The 22209-nt window shown below is 47.0% G+C and overlaps 1 protein-coding gene across 14 annotated transcripts in view; it reads right to left on the bottom strand.

The window, feature by feature from the left end:
* The window catches only part of SPTAN1 (spectrin alpha, non-erythrocytic 1), an 85740-nt gene that overhangs the window by 29927 nt on the left and 33604 nt on the right, over positions 1-22209 (bottom strand). For 8 of the 14 annotated variants that reach the window (XM_009188084.4, XM_009188080.4, XM_009188086.4 and 5 more), the window contains 13 exons: positions 21298-21515; positions 19000-19092; positions 17454-17588; positions 15053-15201; positions 13637-13696; positions 12309-12507; positions 7930-8034; positions 7455-7478; positions 6022-6057; positions 2231-2278; positions 1417-1508; positions 661-805; positions 368-549 (listed from right to left, as the gene is read on the bottom strand). In XM_009188084.4, coding sequence (XP_009186348.1) covers positions 368-549; positions 661-805; positions 1417-1508; positions 2231-2278; positions 6022-6057; positions 7455-7478; positions 7930-8034; positions 12309-12507; positions 13637-13696; positions 15053-15201; positions 17454-17588; positions 19000-19092; positions 21298-21515 — 1486 coding nt within the window. The remainder of the gene's footprint in view (positions 1-367; positions 550-660; positions 806-1416; positions 1509-2230; positions 2279-6021; positions 6058-7454; positions 7479-7929; positions 8035-12308; positions 12508-13636; positions 13697-15052; positions 15202-17453; positions 17589-18999; positions 19093-21297; positions 21516-22209) is intronic. The other 6 variants (XM_009188089.4, XM_009188085.4, XM_009188090.4 and 3 more) reach the window with 1 other exon arrangement.

The raw sequence follows: 22209 nt of genomic DNA, 5'->3' as shown, positions 1-22209 counted from the left end.
GTACTTTTAGTAAAAACATGGTTTCGCCATGTTGGCTAGGCTGGTCTTGAACTCTTGACCTCAGGTGATCCACCCGCCTTGGTCTCCCCAAAGTGCTGGGATTACAGGCATGAGCCACTGTGCCCGGAGGTTTTTAATTCTTAAATTAAAATTTAAAATTTTACAATAGCCAAAGTGTTTTGCCATGTATCCCAGGCTGGTCTCCGACTCCTGAGTTCAAGCGATCCGCTTGCCTCGGCCTCCCAAAGTGCTGGATTATAGGTGTGAGCCATTGTACCCAGATGAGCATGTGCTACTTTCACAATAAAAATGACCCCTGCAAAGAAGGCTCTATGTTCCAGAGGTCTGAGTGAACATGGCTCCGTACCGGAAATCGCTAAGAAAGCGCTGCAGGTCGTGGGAGTCGCCCAACTTCGCCTTGCGCTGATCTGCACGTTTCCCCAGGCTGCTCCAGGCCTGGTTTAACTCTGTGCACTTTTCCTGGAGGTCCTCTGCTGACTCGGGATGGGACTGGATCAGGCGCTCTGCTGTTTCACCAAGGGAGTTTACCTATGGGAACAAAGTGGTGAATGAGCTTGCAGTAAGGGGGTGTGCTCTGCAGAACAGAAGACTTCTCTTTCTGGGGCAAAAATGCCAGAAGATAACTTTGGGTCCTCTCACCTTGTCACCGAGAGCTGCAAGGTCCCTCTCAAAGCCCTCATGCTTGCGTTGCAGGGCCTGCACACTGGCGAGATCATGTCCATAATTGTCTGTGTTTAGAGCTTGATTCTTCTCTTCAATCCATTCTTTGGTTTCATCAGCATCTCTAAAGGGGAGACACATTTACGTTAAGAAATGCTGAGTACAATTGCCTTGATTACAGGACAGACTCTAAAAAAATTTTATTTATTTATTTATTTATTGAGACGGAGTTTCATTCTTGTCACTTAGGCTGGAGCACAATGCACAATCTTGGCTCACTGCAACCTCCACCCCCACCGGGTTCAAGCGATTCTCCTGCCTCAGCCTACCAAGTAGCTAGGATTACAGGCACTTGCCACCACGCCCAGTTATTTTTTTATATTTAGTAGAGGTGGGTTTTCCCCATGTTGGTCAGGCTGGTCTCAAACTCCTGACCTCAGGTGAGCTGCCTGCCTTGGCCTCCCAAAGTGCTGGGATTATAGGCATGAGCCACCAGGCCTGGCCTAAGAAAATTTATTTAGCTGACATTTGTATATTTGTCTGTGGCTACCACCAATAACGCTAAAAAGCAAAATAATTCACTTAGCAGGATTTACTGAGCATCCACCCTGTGACAGATGTAAACATCAACAAGAGCCAGTCGTTCCTATAGGATCTCACTCAGCAAGCTTGGGGGCTGTCAGGAACTAGCAGTCACCTGTTTCTCCCTCTCCCAGCCCAGGGTTGACCCCTCACCTGTGGAACCTCTGTACTTCATGGGCACTGCCCAAGAGCTGGCTCCGTTCCTCGGCCAGTTGCTGTAGGGACCGCCAGCGCTCATTCAGCTCCTGCAGGACAGCAAAACATCAGCTCCATTGCACCGCGTCTCGTCATGCTCCCAGTCAGACTTTGGGAAAATGACTTTGCTTGAAGGAGATGCTAGGGCACATATAATTTCCTGTTTCCAACCTTCCTCGCTGAATAAATTAGTATACAACATTCCAGTCAGAGGCAAGCCAAAACTAGCTGTGCCTGACAGCTTCAACACCCACAAACACCTGACCTAGGCATCCCCTCTGAGGCAGCAGGAGACATAGCTGACTCTTCCTTACTCTCATCTCCTAGCCTGGGGCCTGGCAGTTAGCAACTGCTTCCTAAGTCACAGCTGAGTGGAGAAATCCCAGCGCTCGCTGCCTCCCAACACCTGACCAGCAGCTTCACAGGCCACAGCAGGCCTGGGAAGAGCCAGTATGCTACAGGACCTCGCACTGCAGGTGGCAAGGGAGCCACTCACTGCTTTCCTGAGACTGTGCTCCTTCTAGCTCCCTGACCTACTGGAAATCAGAGGGAAGGCTTGCTGCCTTCCCTGGTGGGCTCTTGACAGGAAAGCCACCAAGCTACCCAGCGACCATGAGCATGCTGATGTTTACTTAGGACATGCTTGGACCCAGGAGAGTGAGATATGTCACAGTTCACCCGGTTGACAAGAACAAGAGCTCTACTGTAGACAGGGAAGGAAGATAGTGGAGAAAACCAGGGGAGATTAGGGGAGCTGGTCACTGCTTCTTACCTTGATGGAATTAAAGGTGGCCACGGTGTGAACCATCAGACGAGCAGACTAGGTAGGGAGGAAAGCAGAAGGCAAAACTAATCAAGTGCCTGGCAATTAGAGATCTGAGCTGCAAGTGTCATTGACTAGGTCCCTGTGATCAACCCAAATTACCTTAAAGGGATACTGGCAACACTCTTAACAGAGACATCAGTAGAAGCGTCAACTACTAGAAGGTCATGAAAATACCCAAAATGCACAATTAGACTCAGCTCAGTAATTAATTTTATCTGATGAAGAGTGAAAAGAGAATGGTAAAAATCACAATTCTAGCAGCTAGCTGGACAGAAACATACCTAAAAGACTAATGATTAATATCATTTTCTTGTCTATACTACAGGAGAATATTCCAGAAAAAAAAAAACAGCCGGGCGCGGTGGCTCAAGCCTGTAATCCCAGCACTTTGGGAGGCCGAGACGGGCGGATCACGAGGTCAGGAGATCGAGACCATCCTGGCTAACACGGTGAAACCCCGTCTCTACTAAAAAATACAAAAAACTAGCCGGGCGAAGTGGCGGGCGCCTGTGGTCCCAGCTACTCGGGAGGCTGAGGCAGGAGAATGGCGTGAACCCGGGAGGCGGAGCTTGCAGTGAGCTGAGATCCCGCCACTGCACTCCAGCCTGGGCGACAGAGCCAGACTCAGTCTCAAAAAAAACAAAAAACAAAAAACAAAAAAAAAACAAAAAAAAACAAAAAAAAAAACAAACCCTAATTTAACAAATGCTGGCAGCTGAGACTATTTAACAGTCAGGAGCACTAATAATCACTTTCATTTCTAATTATAGTTATTGGGTTGGTGTTCTTTTTAACAGTATCCCCATTGAAGGGCAACGGCTTTACCAGAGGGAAAAAATAAAGCAGTGAATTAGCTTTCAACAATGTACATTTCAACAATATAGCTGTCAACAATATAGATCCTTCTAAAAATCTAAAGTCCCTTAGGGCTAGGCACGGTGGCTCACGCCTGTAATCCCAGCACTTCCGGAGGCCGAGGTGGGTAGATCACCTGAGGTCACGAGTTTGAGACCAGCCTGACCAACATGGTGAAACCCTGTCTCCACTAAAAATACAAAAATTAGCTGGGCACAGTGGTGTGAGCCTGTAATCCCAGCTACTTAGGAGGCTGAGGCAGGAGAATTGCTTGAACCTGGGAGGCAGAGGTTGCAGTGAGCTGAGATTGTGCCACTGCACTCCAGCCTGGGCAACAGAGCAAGACTCCGTCTCAAAAATAAATAAATAAATAAAATTAAATAAAAACAAATAAATAAAGTCCCTTAGGATCTTACAGTCCATCCAATTCACTGGAAAGAAACTCAAATTGGCCCAGGTTACAATGCTCACAACCCTTTGAGTAAAGAACAAGAGGCAGGGCATGGTGGCTCACGACTGTAATCCCAGCACTTTGGGAGGCCAAGGCGGGTGGATCACCTGAGGTTAGGAGATCAAGACCAGCCTGGCCAACATGGTGAAACCCCGTCTCTACCAAAAATATAAAAATTAGCTGGGCATGGTGGCGGGTGCCTGTAATCCCAGCTACACAGGAGGCTGAGGCGGGAGAACTGCTTGAACCCAGGAGGCAGAGGTTGCAGTGAGCTGAGATCACGCCACTGCATTCCAGCCTGGGGGAAAGAGCAAGACTCTGTCTCACAAAAAAAAAAAAAAAAAAAAAAAAAAGGAGGCCAAGATGGCTGAGCTTGGATGCAGACGTCCTCATGGCATCCCTAGGTGACATTTTCAACTGGTGTGTTTATAGGAGTCAGAAGGTGGACCCACTGTCTCCAGTAAGAGGTACTGGGATTTATAAAGGTATCTAAAATAAACTTCTGAAAGAATACTTATGTTATCAGAAACATTCTGCTGAGGGCGTAAGTAAGGCTGTTGCCCATTCATATAATCAATGATCAAGTTTTGCTATGTAAGAAAAGCGAAGAGTGAGAAAAGGAGAGAAAGCTGAATAGAAGGAAAAGTATACCCCCCATGCCTGGCCCAATTAGAAACCTACTTAACAAGGAGGATAGTCAGAGCCAGTCAGGGAAGGAGGCCACAAGACACAGATCCCTCTCAGCCTAGGTCCTCAGGAGAGGTCAGACAAGGTGACTGAGCGGGTTCAAAGGTGGACATGGAAGGGTTGTTGGGGGGAGGCTTTTTGTTTTAAGGTTTTCATGCTTTCTTCATATTTCTGGGGATACACTTTTAAAAAGTTTACTTTTTTTTTATCTGCTTGTCAACTCACCACTGTACTAACGAGGAGAAGACCTACTTTCTTTTTTCTTTTTAAAACTTTTTTTTGTTTTGTTTTGTTTTTTGTAGAGCTGGGGTTTCGCCATGTTGCCCAGGCTGGTCTCCAATTCCTGGGCTCATCCACCTGTCTCAGCCTCCCGCAATGCTGGGATTATAGGTGTGAGCCACCACACCTAGCCAAAAGATCTACTTTTATAAAGTCAGAATCTGCTCTCTAACTTGCCTGTAACTTAAGTGATGTATTCCTGAAGAGCTGGGTCAGGAGGGAAGATGCTAGAACTGAGACACACGCAACCAGTTACACAATCACAGCTATAAATGTATCACATAAAAAACCTCAGCCGGGCCAGTAATCCCAACACTTTGGGAGGCCGAGGTGGGCGGATCACCTGAGGTCAGGAGTTTGAGACCAGCCTGGCCAATGTGGCGAAACCCTAACTCTTCTGAAAATGCAAAAATTAGCAGGCATGGTGGTGCATGCCTGTAATCCCAGCTACTAGGGGGAGCTGAGGAAGGAGGATTGCTTGAATCTGGGAAGCAGAGGTTGCAGCGAGCTCAGATCATGCCACTGCATTCCAGCCTGGGCAACAGAGCTAGACTCCGTCTCAAAAAAAACAACAAAAAACAAAAACAAAAAAAACCTTCTCCCCGGCTGGGCGCTGTGGCTCAGGCCTGTAATCTCAACACTTCGGAAGGCTGAGGCGGGTGGATCACCTGTGGTCAGGAGTTAAAGACTACCCTGGCCAACATGGCGAAACCCTGTCTCTACTAAAAACACAAAAATTAGCCAGGCATGGTGGCACATGCCTGTAGTCCCAGCTACTTGGGAGGCTGAGGCAGGAGAATTGCTTGAACTAGGGAGGCAGAGGTTGCAGTGAGCGGAGATTGCGCCACCACACTCCAGCCTGGCTGACAGGGCAAGACTCCATCACAAACAAACAAACAAACAAAACAAACACCGTTTCCCCTGTATTCTTGGTCTGGGATGGCCCATTCTGGTTAAGCCATATTCACACCTGGATTTGTCCAGAAAAATGTCTACTGTAGTGGGGAAACATCTCATTCCTCCCTTTACATCTCTGCACTGGGCATCTCTGAAGCCTTTCTTGGGCCACAGGATAGAGGCCAAGCAGATGGTGAATGAAGGCCTGCCCTCCTTTACGGGTGCAGTTGTTCTTGTGTTCACGTCATTTCCCTTTGGACTGCCTCTTACTGGTGGGACCCTGCCAACCACACAGTGCTCCCTGCTGCAGCATATGCTGCACCAACATGGGTAATCAATGCAACCTAACTGTACTGAGCATTTGACGTAGACACTCTGCTTTTGTATATTAAGCATCACATTTTAAGAGATAACGGATTCAGAAAGAAACCACCCCAAACAAGTCCAGAAATGACTAAAGACTTCAGACAAGCTGAATATTCAGAGAAAGGCACACCAGAAAAGGACACAACATATTTCATGCTCTCACAAAACTCCTGAAAACAATAATTTGCAAAAGAGTCCTTACCTTCCACGGGGAGGCTGTCTTGGGATCAGTTTCATCCTATTCAGAGAAAGAGTAATTTAGGCAGCCATGCAATTGAGCATGAAACAACAAAGCACCTGACCTTTCCAGTTAATGACTCTAGTTTCCCCCAGGGGAGATCCCAGATATTAATACACTAATCAAAACAGCATTCTCCCTCCATAGTTTGGCTGGTAACAAACTTCAAGGCTAGTTAAGAAAAATTAAGCCAACAAACAGGAGAGACAAATTCCAACTTTTTATCCAGTAGAAGAAATGGAGAGAATAAAGAAATTTAATAAGAAAACCACCAACTTTTATGTTGTACTCATAAGATTGTCTGCAAAGGGATAATAAACAAACCTAAAGATAGCTATAGAAGAAGTTTTAGGGCCGGGCGCGGTGGCTCAAGCCTGTAATCCCAGCACTTTGGGAGGCCGAGACGGGCGGATCACGAGGTCAGGAGATCGAGACCATCCTGGCTAACACGGTGAAACCCCGTCTCTATTAAGAAATACAAAAAACTAGCCGGGCGAGGTGGCGGGCGCCTGTAGTCCCAGCTACTCAGGAGGCTGAGGCCGGAGAATGGCGTGAACCCGGGAGGCGGAGCTTGCAGCGAGCTGAGATCCGGCCACTGCACTCCAGCCTGGGCGACAGAGCGAGACTCCGTCTCAAAAAAAAAAAAAAAAAAAAAAAAAAGAAGTAGTTTTAGAAAACTGAAGAGATAAAGACTTTTTTTTTTTTTTTTTTTTTTAAAGAGCTGCGCTTTGTGTTGCATGCCTGTTGTCCTAGATAATTGGGAGATTGAAGTGGGAGGATTGCTTGAGGCCAGGAGTTCGAGGCTGCAGTAGGCTATAACTGTAGCTGTGAAAAGCCACTGACCTCCAGTCTGGACAACAAAGCAAGACCCTATCACTTACAAACAAAACAAACAAAAAAACCCAACTTTTTTTTGTCTTTTGAAGAATGGTAAATAGAAATCAATTTCTGGGCCAGAAGTGGTGGCTCACGTCTGTAATCCCAGCACTCTGGGAAGCTGACGTGGGCGGATCACCTGAGGTTGGGAGTTCGAGACTAGCCTGGACAACATGGTGAAACCCCGTCTGTACTAAAAATACAAAAATTAGCTGGGTGTGATGCCACATGCCTGGAATTCCAGCTACTCAGGAAGCTGAGATGGGAGAATCGCTTGAACCTGGGAGGTGGAGGTTGCAGTGAGCCAAGATCACACCACTGCACTCTAGTCTGGGTGACAGAGTGAGACTCTGTCTCAAAAAAAAAGAAATCAATTTTTGGTGTTTTCCACAAATCTTTACACACAAAAGGCATCGGAGGTTAAGGAACAGCAATTCTGATGAAGTTCTTGGACTGGATATTCTTACCAAAGTTTAAACCCTTCTCATGTTCAAGATCCACACACAGTACCCGAAACTTACCCTGGGCATCATACCATACACTTCCTACAAGGAGAGAGAGAAACCAGTTTTATTGTTAGAAGAAATACACATCTCTCAAGAATACTCATTATGGTCAAACCTGGAAACACAGGAGAGAATTCCAAAAAGACAAATGGAAATGCCAGTCCAAATGTCCAGCAGAACTTCAAGTATTCATACATAAACCTTTTCTTTGAGGAACTTATGAAATTACCATTAGTTAATGGCTATATAAACATTAAATATTTAATGGACTTACGGAGAAGACAGAAGACCCCCCAGAACCAAATAGAGATGAGGGATATTGATATAAAGAAGTTAATCAAAATGGTTTTGGTCACATAGAGGACCTGACCTACAGTCAAGCCACAGTTCTGTGCTATGAAACACTGCTGGTTGGGCTATGACAGACATAGGAAGAACAAAGCTGCATCCTTACAGCAACAGAGCCTCACTCCAAGATGGAGACACCTACCTGTTGTTGCACAGCCTGCACCTCCTCTGCCATAAGACCTTCAGACTCCAGGTCTTCAGCTACCTTGTTAATGTCCTTCAACCGTGACTCATTGGCCTTCAGGTCCTTTAAAGCAAAAGCCATAATAACTAAAACCCAAAATAGCAAGCCAAAGTCAAAGGAGACATCACAAACTATGGCTTGAAACTATAAGGAGTCTTCTACAAGGGCCTATTTTAAAAAAAGGGATTAAAAAAATAAGCTATGGCCAGGTATGGTGCCTTACGCCTGTAATCCCAGCACCTTGGGAGGCCAAGGTGGGCGGATCACCTGAGGTCGGGAGTTCAAGACCAGCCTAACCAACATGGAGAAACCCTTTCTCTACTAAAAGTACAAAATTAGCTGGGTGTGGGGGCCTTTGCCTGTAATCCCAGCTACTTGGGAGGCTGAGGCAGGAGAATCGCTTGATCTTGGGAGGCAGAGGTTGCGGTGAGCTGAGATCGCACCATTGCACTCCAGCCTGGGCAAGAAGAGTGAAACTCCATCTCAAAAACAAAACAAAACAAAAAGGCCGGGTGCGGTGGCTCACGCCTGTAATCCCAACACTTTGGAAGGCCAAGGTGGATCACAAGGTCAGGAGTTCAAGACCAGCCAGGCCAAGATGGTGAAACCCCGTCTCTAATAAAAATACAAAAATTAGCCGGGCACAGTGGCAGGCGCCTGTAATCCCAGCTAATCGGGAGGCTGAGGCAGGAGAATCTCTTGAACAGGTGGCGGGAGTTGGGGGGCAGAGGTTGCAGTGAGCCGAAATCGCACCACTGCACTCCATCCTGGGCAACAGAGCAAGACTCTGTCTCAAAACAAAACAGAAACAAAACAAAGAAAAAAAGCTGTAAGGATCTGTTCAACAGGTATCCCTATGGATTGGTTTTCCCAGCCCTCAGATAATTATTGGACTCGAATTTACTTCATTAACTGGAGTTTTTTTGTTTTTTTGGAGACAGGGTCTCGCTGTCACCCAGGCTGGAGTGGAGTATTGCAATCATCTGCAGCCTCTACCTCCCAGGCTCAAGCAATCCTCCTACCTCAGTCTTCTCAGTAGCTTGGACTACAGGCACACACCACTATGCCCAGCAAATATTTTTATCAAATAGAGACTTTTTTAAAACCTCTTTTTGGTTTCAAAACAATGTTTTTAAAATGTGAAGAGGCCAGGTGTGGTGGCTCACACCTTTAATCCCAGGACTTTGGGAGGCCAAAGCAGGAGGATTGCTTAAGGAGTTCAAGACCAGCTTGGGGCAAATAACCAGACCCCAATCTCTACAGAAATTTTTTTTTTCTTTTTTTTTTCTTCTAATGAGACTCAGTCTGACTCTGTTGCCCAGGCTGGAGTGCAGTGGCATGATCACGGCTCACTGCAACCTCCGCCTCCTGGGTTCAAGTGACCTTCGTGCCTCAGCCTCCTATGTAGCTGGGACTACAGCCAGGCACTACCATGCCCAGCTACTTTTTGTATTTTCAGCAAAGATGGGGTTTTACCACGTTGGCCAGGCTGGTCTTGAACTCCTGACCTCCAGTGATCCGCCTGCCTCAGCCTCCCAAAGTGCTGAGATTACAGGCATGCGCCGCTGGGCTCGGCCAGAAAAATTTTTTTCTATTATGATAATGGATGTGAGGCAGGGCGCAGTGGCTCAAGCCTGTAATCCCAGCACTTTGGGAGGCCGAGATGGGCGGATCACGAGGTCTGGAGATCGAGACCATCCTGGCTAACACGGTGAAACCCTGTCTCTACTAAAAAAATACAAAAAAAACTAGCCGGGCGAGGTGGCGGGCGCCTGTAGTCCCAGCTACTCGGGAGGCTGAGGCAGGAGAATGGCGTAAACCCGGGAGGCGGAGCTTGCAGTGAGCCGAGATCCGGCCACTGCACTCCAGCCTGGGCGACAGAGCGAGACTCCGTCTCAAAAAAAAAAATAAATAAATAAATAAATAATGGATGTGGTAGCCTACGTCCATAGTCCCAGCTTTACGGGTGGCTGAGGTGGGAGGATCACTTGAGCACAGGAGTTCAAGGTTACAGTGAGCTACAATCATCCCACTGCACTCTAGCCTGTGCGAGACAGTGAGACCCTATCTCTAAAAAATAAGTAAAAACGAGATAAAATTTTAATGCACAGTTACTATAGGAGATAGAAGCTCTTCCTCCTCATTTGAATTTTTTGTAAGAATACTTTTAAGTGAATCCCAGCACTATGGGAGGCCGAGATGGGCGGATCACCAGGTCAGGAGATCGAGACCATCCTGGCTGACCCGGTGAAACTCCGTCTCTACTAAAAACTACAAAAACTAGCCGGGCGAGGTGGCGGGCGCCTGTAGTCCCAGCTACTCGGGAGGCTGAGGCCGGAGAATGGCGTAAACCCGGGAGGCGGAGCTTGCAATGAGCTGAGATCTGGCCACTGCACTCCAGCCTGGGCGACAGAGCGAGACTCCATCTCAAAAAAAAAAAAAAAAAAAAAAAAATACTTTTAAGTGGTGGAATGGATAAACAATGTGTAGTGTGCCAGTCAAATATTATTCAGCTATAAAAAGGAATGGAGTACTGACATGTGCTACAAAAAGGATGAAACTTGAAAACATTATGGGCCAGGTGCAGTGGCTCACACCTGTAATCCCAGCACTTTGGGAGGGCAAGGTGGGCAGACAGCCTGAGCTCAGGAGTTCGAGACCAGACTGGGCAACATGGCGAAACCTTGTCTCTACAAAAAATACAAAAATTAGCTGAGCATAGTGGTACATAGCTATAGTCCCAACTACTCAGGAGGCTGAGACAGGAGGATCACTTGAGCCCAGGAAGCGGAGGCTGCAGTAAGCTGAGACTGGGCCACTGCACTCCAGCCTGGGCAACAGAATGCTACCTTGTCTCAAAAATAAATAAATAAAAGAAAGAAAACATAAACAAAAGAAGCCAGTCACAAAAAGTCACATAACGTGATTCCATTTATATAAATTGTCCAGAATAGGTAAATATGGAGGCAAGCAGGAGATGAGTGGCTACGTGGGCCACTGGGGTTAGGGAGAATGGCAAATGAATGCTTGATAGATATGTGGTTTTCTTCTGAAGTGATGCAAATGTTTCAGAACTAGAGATGGTGGTTGCACAACATTGTGAATGTACTCAATACCACTGAATTGTACACTTTAAAATGGTTAGCTTTGTGAATTTACCCCAATTTAAAAAAAAAAGAGTACATTCACATCTATTGTAGTTTAGGCTTAGAAAAGTTCTTATAACAACATGTAGAGAAAAAGTATATCCTTCCTTAAAACTAAACTAGTCCAAAAAGGTTTCAATTAAAGTCTTTTAAAAATAGCTACACAGGCCAGGCGTGGTAGCTCACTTTGGGTCAAGCTGAGGTGGGCGGATCACTTGAGGCCAGGAATTCAAGACCAGGCTGGCCAACACGGTAAAACCCCGGCTGTACTAAAAATACAAAAATTTGCCAGACGTGGTCGTGCGTACCTGTAATCCCAGCTACTCGGGTGGCTGAGGCATGAGAATCACTTGAGCCTGGGAGGCGAAGCTGCAGTGACCTGAGATCGAGCCACTGCACTCCAGCCTGGGCAATACAGTGAGACTCTGTCTTAAAAAAAAAAACTGAGGCCGGGTGCGGTGGCTCACGCCTGTAATCCCAGCACTTTGGGAGACCGAGGCAGGTGGATCACCTGAGGTCAGCAGTTTGAGACCAGCCTGACCAATATGGTGAAACCTCATCTCTACTAAAAATACAAAAACTAGCCAGGCATGGTGGCGAGCCCCTGCAGTCCCAGCTACTCGGGAGGCTGAGACAGGAGAACTGCTTGAACCTGGGAGGAGAAGGTTGCAGTGAACTGAGATCGTGCCAATGAACTTCAAGCCTGGGCGACGAAAGCGTGACTCCGTCTCAAAAGAAAAAAAAAATTGGAAAAAAAAAATAGCTACATAGATGATGGAATATAATCTATGTAATTTGCATTCCAGTAATTTGCAGTCAGAAATCAAGAGACTCCCGCCGGGCGCAGAAGCTCATGCCTATAATCCCAGTACTTTGGAGGCTGAGGCGGGTGTATCACCTGAAGTTAGGAGTTTGAGGCCGGCCTGGCCAACATGGTGAAACACTGTCTCTACTAAAAACACAAAAATTAGCAGGACATGGTGGCGGGCACCTGTAATCCCAGATACTTAGGAGGCTAGGGCATGGGAATCGCTTGAACCCAGGAGGCAGAGGGTGCAGTGAGCTGAAGTCATACCACTGCACTCCAGTTTGGATGACAGCGAGAATCCATCTCAAAAAAAAAAAAAAAAAAAAATCAAGAGACTAAAATCTTTAAATAAATTTTCAGCTGAGCTCTAAGACTGCCCATACCTTCTGGAAGTCATCAAACTTCTTCTGGAGCACCTCAACCTGCTCCAAGTCTGCGCCGACCTCCTCACTTGTCAGAGCGGCTTCCTTCTCATTGATCCATTGCTGTAGTTCATTTGCTTCACGGAACAACATAAACTTCTTGCAACTCTTCTCCAACATGCCTTTACGCTTCTCACCCAGTTCCAGAAGAGAATGATATCTGATGGAATTCAAGAGGGAGACAAGAGGGACAAAGAAGGCAGTTTGTAAATGCTGACATAAAGGCAAACCACGAAGTGTCTCCAAGATATGGATTCCAGGCTACGAGTTTGTAATGATGATGCCCTAGTAACAGAGTTATCAGATGAAGATGAGGATCCCAAGTACCCACGCCACAGCCTAAGAGATATGCACACACTGTTCACAACTAGGTGGCTAGAACAGCCAGGCACACTTATCTCCAGGCCAATTCTGCACTTATAACAACACAACCACAAATGACTGAAACCAAGCGCTTAGCACAGTAACACAGGGTTCATGCAACTACAGTGGAGAGATGAAATGAATTTGCTGGGCAGAATGTATACAGAGGGTTTTTTTTTTGTCTTTTATAATTCTCTGAATAGCCCCCAGGCTGGGGTGAGGTGGGGGAAGGTACACTGAGCTTTAAAATATCCTCATACAGGATGTTTTATCTCCATAGTAGTAGGACATTTCTAAAATGATACATTCAGTTCTCAGAAAGTTTTGGCAAGTTCGGAAGGAAAATCAGGCACATTACTGAGTATCTCTGTGCCATTCTGTTACTTGAAAGATTTCTTAAGAATCAAAGGATATTCTAACCCTCGGGAACTAAAACACAAAAGGCTGAAATATTATCTTTGAACATGAAAACAACAAACAATAAAAAACTAAAAGTTAAAAAAAACTAGAATCACCATCAAATCTAAGTGTCCCAAAGTGAAATAAAAAAGCAATGAGTTACCAAGAATCACAACACTTTAAGAGAAGCATATGATTTCCTTCCTACTAAGGAAAACTACAGAACAAGCCTTCAGGTTTGCTGCTGATAGCGGCTGGTCCACCACAAAAACCAACAGGAGGGGGAACCAACACCACTCTGAACACACAGCTGCACACGGAAGCAACCAATGAGATAAGCAGTCATCAACCAACACAGCTGCACCGCGACCTCTTCCCTTGTGAGGCAAAGCTGCTGCACAGACAGGCAGTTCCTCCCACCACCTCATCTTTCTGGATGAACAAAGGCCTTCAAGAGAAGCGGCAGAGGGAGAATGGACAGGGTAGCAGTGGACACTGGTGCTCTGCAAGACTCTCAGCCTACTCACAGTTCTTCCACCTGCTTCATACGCAGAGATACACTGCCGGCCTCCTTAGTTATGCGTGTCCTGCACAGAGGGGGCACAGCAAAAGCATGCACAAATTAGTGGGATTAATCCACAGGGATGAAAGGCGGCAGCTCCGACCGGTGCCATGATGGTGGATGCTTAATGTTGGGAAAATACGGACCCATTCAACAGCTCTAAGGAGCACTCTAAGCCATGAGTGAAATGACAGTAAAGAAATAACAGGAAAATTACAGGGTTAGTTCACCTTCATTTTCTTGACAGGTCTGCCATGCTTAAGGCAGATTTTCCTGTACTGAAAACACTGGTAACTTCACAGAGCAAGGTCAGGGAACAGACTGGACTACCCTTAGAAAGAAATTTTACTGAGAGCTAACAAGCAATTTAGCCATATATTTGATCTACTTTTTCCTCTTATATTTATGACCCAGACTGCTGGTAAGAATACAAACCAAGGCCCGGTACGGTGGCTCACGCCTATAATCCCAGCAGTCTGGGAGGTCAAGGCGGGCGGATCATGAGGTCAGGAGTTTCAGACCAGCCTGGCCAACACAGCGAAACCCCGTCTCTACTAAAAATACAAAAATTAGCTGGGTGTGGTAGCACATGCCAGCAGTCCCAGCTACTTGGGAGGCTGAGGCAGGATATCGCTTGAATCCGGGAGGTAAGGTTGCAGTAAGCCAAGATCATGCCGCTGCACTCCAGCCCGGGTGACAGAGCGAGACTCTGTCTCAAAAAAAAAAAAAAAAGAATATAAACCAAAACCTTCCATTCTTATCTCAATAATAACAGAATCTATAAGTGGACAAATAACTCTGATCTTACTGAGGATCACTGGAATCCAAAAATCCCACTATTCTACCCAAACTCTAGTGGGAATGTATTTCCTGGATACTTCTCAAGTGTCCAAAACTGCTGATTCCACTAGTGGAGTCAGAATTACCCTGAAGGAGGGACACAGGGCAATATGGGGGCTCAGCTACAGGAAAGAGAACAGAGCCATTTCATTACAAAGTTCCATTCTCAGAACTCAAAGCTATGGCAGAGAGAGAAGCTCTGAAAGCAGCTTTTCAAAGGGGACAGAGCTGTAGGGGTGTAGAATCTGAATATCCAATTTCGAAAAGCATCTCGAACCAAAAGACAAATGGCAATGATTAGAAAAATTCTGTTTAGGAAAAACTCATGAACACTGGTGGAAAAAAAACAAAGCAAAATAAGTCATCAGTCAGGGATTTGAGGCCCAAACAGGGAGGTCTGTGGGCTCAAAGTGGGGTGGAGACAGCAGGAGGCATGCAGGTGGGCTCCAGGAGCCTCAGGACACGCCTAAGCTTCGGCCCATGTGGAACAGAGTACGCCTGTGAGACGCCTGGTCCTTGTGGCCCCCGGTGTCATCCTTACTGATTGTCAATCTGCTCCTGCCGCAGCGCTATGCTGCCTTGCTCCTCCAGGAGATTCTCCCGGGAGGCTGACTGGGCGGGGTCCAATTTCTTCACGTAAGCAGCTGGCACAAAACCCTGACGATCGTTCACTTCCACTTTCCACCAATCCTAAAGAAAAAAGACAGAGAACTGAAAACAAATTCCTTCTCTGAGACGGAGAATCCAAGGAGGTCATGTGTGTGCACACACAAGACAGCATTAATTGTTTTAAGAGGCCCAAAACAATATTAAAGTCACTTTGCATAAGGTCTGATAATTCAGTCCCTTCCTCACCTACCACACCCACAGAGGGTCATAGGCAGAAGAGCAATGCTGCCTGCCACCAAGGCCAGGCTTCTCTCCACTTAGATGCTCCAGAACTGTGCTATTTAACACCGGAGCCACCAGCCACATGTGCCCACTGAACTTTCATTGAGTTAGAACTTTTTATTTGTGAAATGGAGTCTTGCTCTATCACCAGGCTGGAGTGCAGTGGCACCATCTTGGCTCATTACAACCTCTGCCTCCCGGGTTCAAGTGATTCCCCTGCCTCAGCCTCCCAAGTAGCTGGGACTATAGGCGTGCCCCACCACGCCCAGCTAATTTTTTGTATTTTATTTTATTTTATTTTATTTTTTTGAGACGGAGTCTCGCTCTGTCGCCCAGGCTGGAGTGCAGTGGCCGGATCTCAGCTCACTGCAAGCTCCGCCTCCCGGGTTCACGCCATTCTCCTGCCTCAGCCTCCAGAGTAGCTGGGACTACAGGCGCCCGCCACCTCGCCCGGCTAGTTTTTTGTATATTTTAGTAGAGACGGGGTTTCACCGGGTTAGCCAGGATGGTCTCGATCTCCTGACCTTGTGATCCGCCCGTCTCGGCCTCCCAAAGTGCTGGGATTACAGGCTTGAGCCACCGCGCCCGGCAATTTTTTGTATTTTAGTAGAGACGGGGTTTCACCATGTTGGCCAGGATGGTCTCGATCTCCTGACACTGTGATCCACCCGCCTCAGCTTCCCAAAGAGCTGAGATTACAGGCGTGAACTACCACGCCTGGCTTTTTTTTTTTTTTTTTTTAAATATAAATAGAGATGAGGTCTCAGGCCAAGCACGGTTGCTCACACCTGTAATCCCAGCACTTTGGGAGGCTGAGGCGGGCACATCAAGAGGTCAGGAGATTGAGACCATCCTGGCTAACATGGTGAAACCCTATCTCTAATAAAAAATACAAAAAATTTGCTGGGCGTGGTGGTGGGCGCCTGTAGTCCCAGCTAGTTGGGAGGCTGAGGCAGGAGAATGGTGTGACCCCGGGAACCGGAGCTTGCAGTGAGCTGAGATCGCACCACTGCACTCCAGCCTGGGCAACAGAGCAAAACTCCATGTTAAAAAAAAAAAAAAAAAAAAAAAAAAAAAAAAGAGGTCTTGCTATGTGCCCCAGGTTGGTCTCGAACTCCTGGGCTCAAGCGATCCTCCCGTCTAGGCCTCCCAAAGTGCTGGGATTACAGGCGTGAGCCACTATGCCCGGCCTCATCGAGTTATAATTCAATTAAATAAAACACTCAGTTGTACTAGCCATATTTTAAGGGCCCACTACCACACGTAGCTAGTAGTTACTGCAGAGGCAGCACAGACACCTTACATTTCCACCATCACGGAAAGTTCTACTGGGCAATGCTGCTTTATATAAACCAAAGCTAGACCACAAGTTGGTTTAAGTTTAAATTAGAATCAATAGAAAGATAAGAATCACAGGATTCCTCAAAGTATCATGACAAGGATAAATAAGGTGTGGGAGTGGGAATAAATTGGCTCTTAAAAATGGCCAACGACATTTCTCCAGCCTTAACTAAAACGGAAGGCAGGCCTCTTTCAGGATCAGTCAGATAATCTGTGGACGCTTCAAGGCCACCGTCAATTCAGAGTGTGTTAGGGAAGAAAGGCTGATGGACCAGGATGGATTTACTATTGTCATTATTTAGCCTGGAGAAGACAAAGCCTGCAGGGTGAGGTCACAGCTGTCTTCAATGATCTGCTGGGCTGAGATGTAGCCTGTAGTCTGGAGTAAGAACCAACAGGTCCAAGTTATACAGCAAACTTTGGCTCGACAGGTCAAGAATTCCACCTAGAGATACTCAATGGTGAAAATAAGCTATCCTTCTGAACGTGATTATCTATGCTTCTTGCAGGTATTCAAGAAGACAGATTAACTTCTTGATCATACACAGTACTGCATAAATGTATATCATGTCGGGGACTGGTAAGGAAACTTGTGTCTTTGAATTCTAAGCCTTTTCATTTCAGGGAGACACACAACCCACAGAAACCCAACTGAGCATACATGGAGGTGCTAGTGCGGAACAAACACGCAGCCACTCTCTGTGCCTTGCCTTGTTGGTGCTGTTGAGTAAGGTAAGGATATCTCCCTTCTTCATGGTGACCTCTCGGGGACTCTTCTCCTGATAGTCGTAGAGAGCCAAGACCAGCTCCTTCCCAGTCTCGTCATCCATGGGGGCCACTTGTTGCTAAAAATCCAAAGAAAGGGCAAACATTGTAAAAACAGGTCCACGCTAAGTCATCTAAGTACACAGCAGTTTCAAATGTCACCAGCTGTACCAAATTTACCAAATACACACTCATGAGAGTTCTTCACTGAAGCTACCAATAAAATCTGATCCAAGAACTTTAAATTTTTGGTATCTTTAAAAAAAAATCTCATTTTGGCTGGGCGCAGTGGCATACACCTGTAATCCCAGCACTTTGGGAGGCCAAGGCAAATCACCTGAGGTTGGGAGTTTGAGACCAGCCTGACCAACATGGAGAAACCCCATCTCTACTAAAAATACAAAATTAACCAGGCGTGGTGCATGCCTGTAACCGCAGCAACTCGGGAGGCTGAGGCAGGAGAATCACTTGAACCTGGGAGGTGGAGGTTGTGGTGAGCCAAGATTGTGCCACTGCACTCCAACCTGGGCAACAAGAGTGAAACTCTGCCTCAAAAAAAAAAAAAAATCTCATTTTAAATTAGGGCCGGGCACAGTGGCTCATGCCCACAATCCCAGCATTTTGAGAGGCTGAGGCGGGTGGATCTTGAGGTCAGGCATTTGAGACTAGCCTGGCCAACATGGTGAAACCCCATCTCTACTAAAAATACAAAAATTAGCTAGGCGTGGTGGCGGGCACCAGTAATCCCAGCTACTCAGGAGGCTGAGGCAGGATAACTGCTTCAACCTGGGAGGCACAGGTTGCACTGAGCTGAGATCGTGACACTGCACTCTAGCAAGACTTCATCTCCGCCAGGCGCGGTGGCTCACGCCTGTAATCCCAGCACTTTGGGAGGCCGAGGCGGGCAGATCATGAGGTCAGGAGATCGAGACCATCCTAGTTAACACGGTGAAACCCTGTCTCTACCAAAAATACAAAAAATCAGCCGGGCATGGTGGCAGGCGCCTGTAGTCCCAGCTACTCAGGAGGCTGAGGCAGGAGAATGGCGTGAACCTGGGAGGCGGAGCTTGCAGTGAGCCAAGATCGTGCCACTGTACTCCATCCAGCCTGGGTGACAGAGTGAGACTCCATCTCAAAAAAGACTCCATCTCAAAAAAAAAAAAAAAAATTTTAGCTGGGCATGGTGGTGAACACCTGTAATCCCAGCTACTCGGGAAGCTGAGTCAGGAGAATCGCTTGAACCTGGGAGGCAGAGGTTGCAGTGAGCCGAGGTTGGCCGCTGCACTCCAGCCTGGGTGACAGAGTGAGACTTTGTCTCAGAAAAAAAAAAAAAATCTCATTCTAAACTCTCTGTAAACCTTTGTCACATGAGTTAATAGCAGAGTCAAATGTTGCCTATGATAGGAACACCTGTTGACAGCATCTGGATCCCTCCACTTTCCCAGCCCCCAAGGCCTCCCTCCAGTAACCCATAAACTGTTACAGGTTTACCCGGCAGGACTGTGCTTGTTCTCGCAAAGCCTGGATGCTGCTGCCATAGGCACTGAGATCTGACATCAAAGCTTCGTGTTTCTTCAGTAGAGCCTGAAACCAAAACCACACGTGGAGCACTGCACAGGGGCTGAAGCCTCCCATCCTCCACTGCCTCACCAACCTGCCATCCTGCCTCAACAGCCTTTCTCAGTTACACAATGACGTGATCACCTCCTGCCCTTCTTACAGTGCTAATACCATTTTCAAAGTTTTTCAGGTTTCCCATATTTTGGGACAATCATATATATTATGATTATAGCCTACTCATCCTGGTCTGGGCACAGCGGCTCATGCCTGTAATCCCAGCACTTTGGGAGGCTGAGGCAGGCAGACAGCTTGAGCCCAGGAGTTCAAGACCAGCTTGGGCAACATAGTGAAACCTCATCTCTACAGAAAATACAAACATTAGCCAGATGTAATGGTGCGTGCCTGTATTCCAAGCTACTCAGGGGACTGAGGAGGGAAGACTGCTGAGCACAGGAGGTCAAGGCTGTAGGGAGTCGTGATCGCATCACTGTACTCCAGCCTCAGAGACAGAACGAGCGCGGTGCCACATGCCTGTAATCCCAGCACTTTGGGAGGCTAAGGCAGGCAGATCACTTCAGGTCAGGAGTTCAAGACCAAACTGGCCCATGTGGTGAAACCCCATCTCTACTAAAAATACAAAAAAAATTAGCTGAGTGTGGTGGCGGGTGCCTATAATCCCAGCTACTCGGGAGGCTGAGGCAGAAGAATTGCTTGAACCCGGGAGGCAGAGGTTGCAGTGATCCGAGATTGTGCCACTGCACTTCAACCTGGATGACAGAGTGAGACTCTGTCCTAAAAAAATAAAAAAGGAAAAATTCAACTCATTCTAGTTTTTGTGAAGATTGGAAAGAGCTAGGTACAGGAACTATACCTAGACCTTTATGAATAAAATTTGAAAATTTTAGTCAAAAAACAGATAACCATAAAAAACCAAGTACATTTGGGAGGCCGAGACGGGTGGATCATGAGGTCAGGAGATCGAGACCATCCTGGCTAACACGGTGAAACCCCATCTCTACTAAAAAAATACAAAAAAAACTAGCCGGGTGAGGTGGCGGGCGCCTGTAGTCCCAGCTACTCGGGAGGCTGAGGCAGGAGAATGGCGTGGACCCGGGAGGCGGAGCTTGCAGTGAGCTGAGATCCGGCCACTGCACTCCAGCCTGGGAGACAGAGCGAGACTCCGTCTCCAAAAAAAAAAAAAAAAAAAAAAAAAACCAAGTACATCTATGTATATATGTGTGCATGTTGGTATGTGCGTATATGTGCACATTGGTATGTACATGTGTATGCTGGTATGTTTGTAGCTACGTATATGCATATGCGTGCATGTTGGTATGTTAGTATGTATGTAAACACACATATGGTTTCACATAGATGAAACAAGAATGGCAAATGTTAATGGTTGAAGGTGAGTGACAATCATCTTCTCTCTCCTTTAGGTATGATTAAATTTTCATAATAAAAAGTAAAAAGGCCGGGTGCGGTGGCGCAAGCTGTAATCCCAGCACTCTGGGAGGCCGAGACGGGCGGATCACGAGGTTAGTAGATCAAGACCATCCTGGCTAACACGGTGAAACCCCGTCTCCACTAAAAAATACAAAAAAACTAGCCGGGCGAGGTGGCGGGTGCCTGTAGTCCCAGCTACTCGGGAGGCTGAGGCAGGAGAATGGCATAAACCCGGAAGGCGGAGCTTGCAGTGAGCCGAGATCCAGCCACTGCACTCCAGCCTGGGCGACAGAGCAAGACTCCATCTCAAAAAAAAAAAAAGTAAAAAATGGGCCAGGAGGGGTGGCTCATTCCTATCATCCCAGCATTTTGGGAAGCCTTGGCAGGAGGATCGTTTGAGGCCAGGAGTTTGAAACCAGATGGGACAACATAGTGAGACCCTATCTCTACTAAAAATAACATTAAAATTAAAAAGCGTAGCTAGGCCTAGTGCTACCTGCCTATAGTCCCAACTACTTGGGAGGCTGAGGCAGGAGGATCGCTTGAGTCCAGGAGTTTGAGGCTACAGTGAGCCACAATTATACCATTGCATTCCAGCCTGGGCAACAGTGAGACCCTGTCTTAAAAAAAACAAAACGAAGTAAAAAATGGATTCCAAAACATCTTTAAAAACAATCATTGTGATGCACAGCTCCCATGCATCACTACTTCTCCTAACTTCCTTCTCAGTACAAGCCCTGTTCCACTTCCCTGGCAGGTAAGATGCTTCCCAAGCCTGGTTACCTCAGCAGAGTCTTCGTCCTTTCCATAGTCAGTGCTGCCCACAATGGGTTCTTTCTCCCGCATCCAGGATTCGGCCTCATTAGCATCAGCAAAGTACTGCTGGGCCTGCAGAGAGTCCTCCAGGTCCTGCCGACGCTGGGAGGCTTTGGCTTTCAGCGCTTCCCACTTTTGGTTCAGCTCGTGAAGCTTGGCCTTCACATCCTCTGCAGCAAAATGGCCTGGAAGGCGGGTAGGGAAAGAGGATAACTAAAACTATGTTGACACATTACAGAAGGACAAAAAGAAGTTTTTCTGTGTGTTCACGGCACTTTCATTACTATGTTTTGGTGAGCTGTGCCCTTTCATAATTCCAACTTTTTTGAGAGGCTCAGGTTCTAACCCTTTAAAGGACTGTTTCATTTTTTGCCTCCTCAAACCATGACCTCTACCTAGACTCTAAGAAGCAGATATTGCAAGTTGGCATTAGTGACCGTATCATAAAGACTAGTAACAGTACCACTGCAGCACTCAGTTACTGAGACTGGCATGTGCAGGCCCTCTTTCAGCTCTTTCCCTACTTGGTTTCACTTACTCACTACTGAGTCAGGAGAGGTGTTGTCATCCCCATTTCACAGATAAGAAATTCAGGCTCAGAGCCGGGCACGGTGGCTCACAGCTGTAATCCCAGCACTCAGAGAGGCCGAGGCAGGTGGATCACCTGAGGTCAGGAGTTCAAGACCAGCCTGACCAATATGGTGAAACCCTGTCTCTATTAAAAATACAAAAATTAGCTGGGTATGGTGGTGTGTGCCTGCAGTCCCAGCTACTTGGGAGGCTGAAACAGGAGAACTGCTTGAACTTGGGAGGCAGAGGTTCCAGTGAGCTGAGATGGCACCACTGCACTCCACCTTGGGTGACAGAGTGAGACTCCGT

This window comes from Papio anubis, chromosome 13 (genome assembly GCF_008728515.1).
Source record: "Papio anubis isolate 15944 chromosome 13, Panubis1.0, whole genome shotgun sequence".
NCBI classification, from domain to species: Eukaryota; Metazoa; Chordata; class Mammalia; order Primates; family Cercopithecidae; genus Papio; species Papio anubis.
This window is presented reverse-complemented; position numbering and strand designations above follow the sequence as displayed.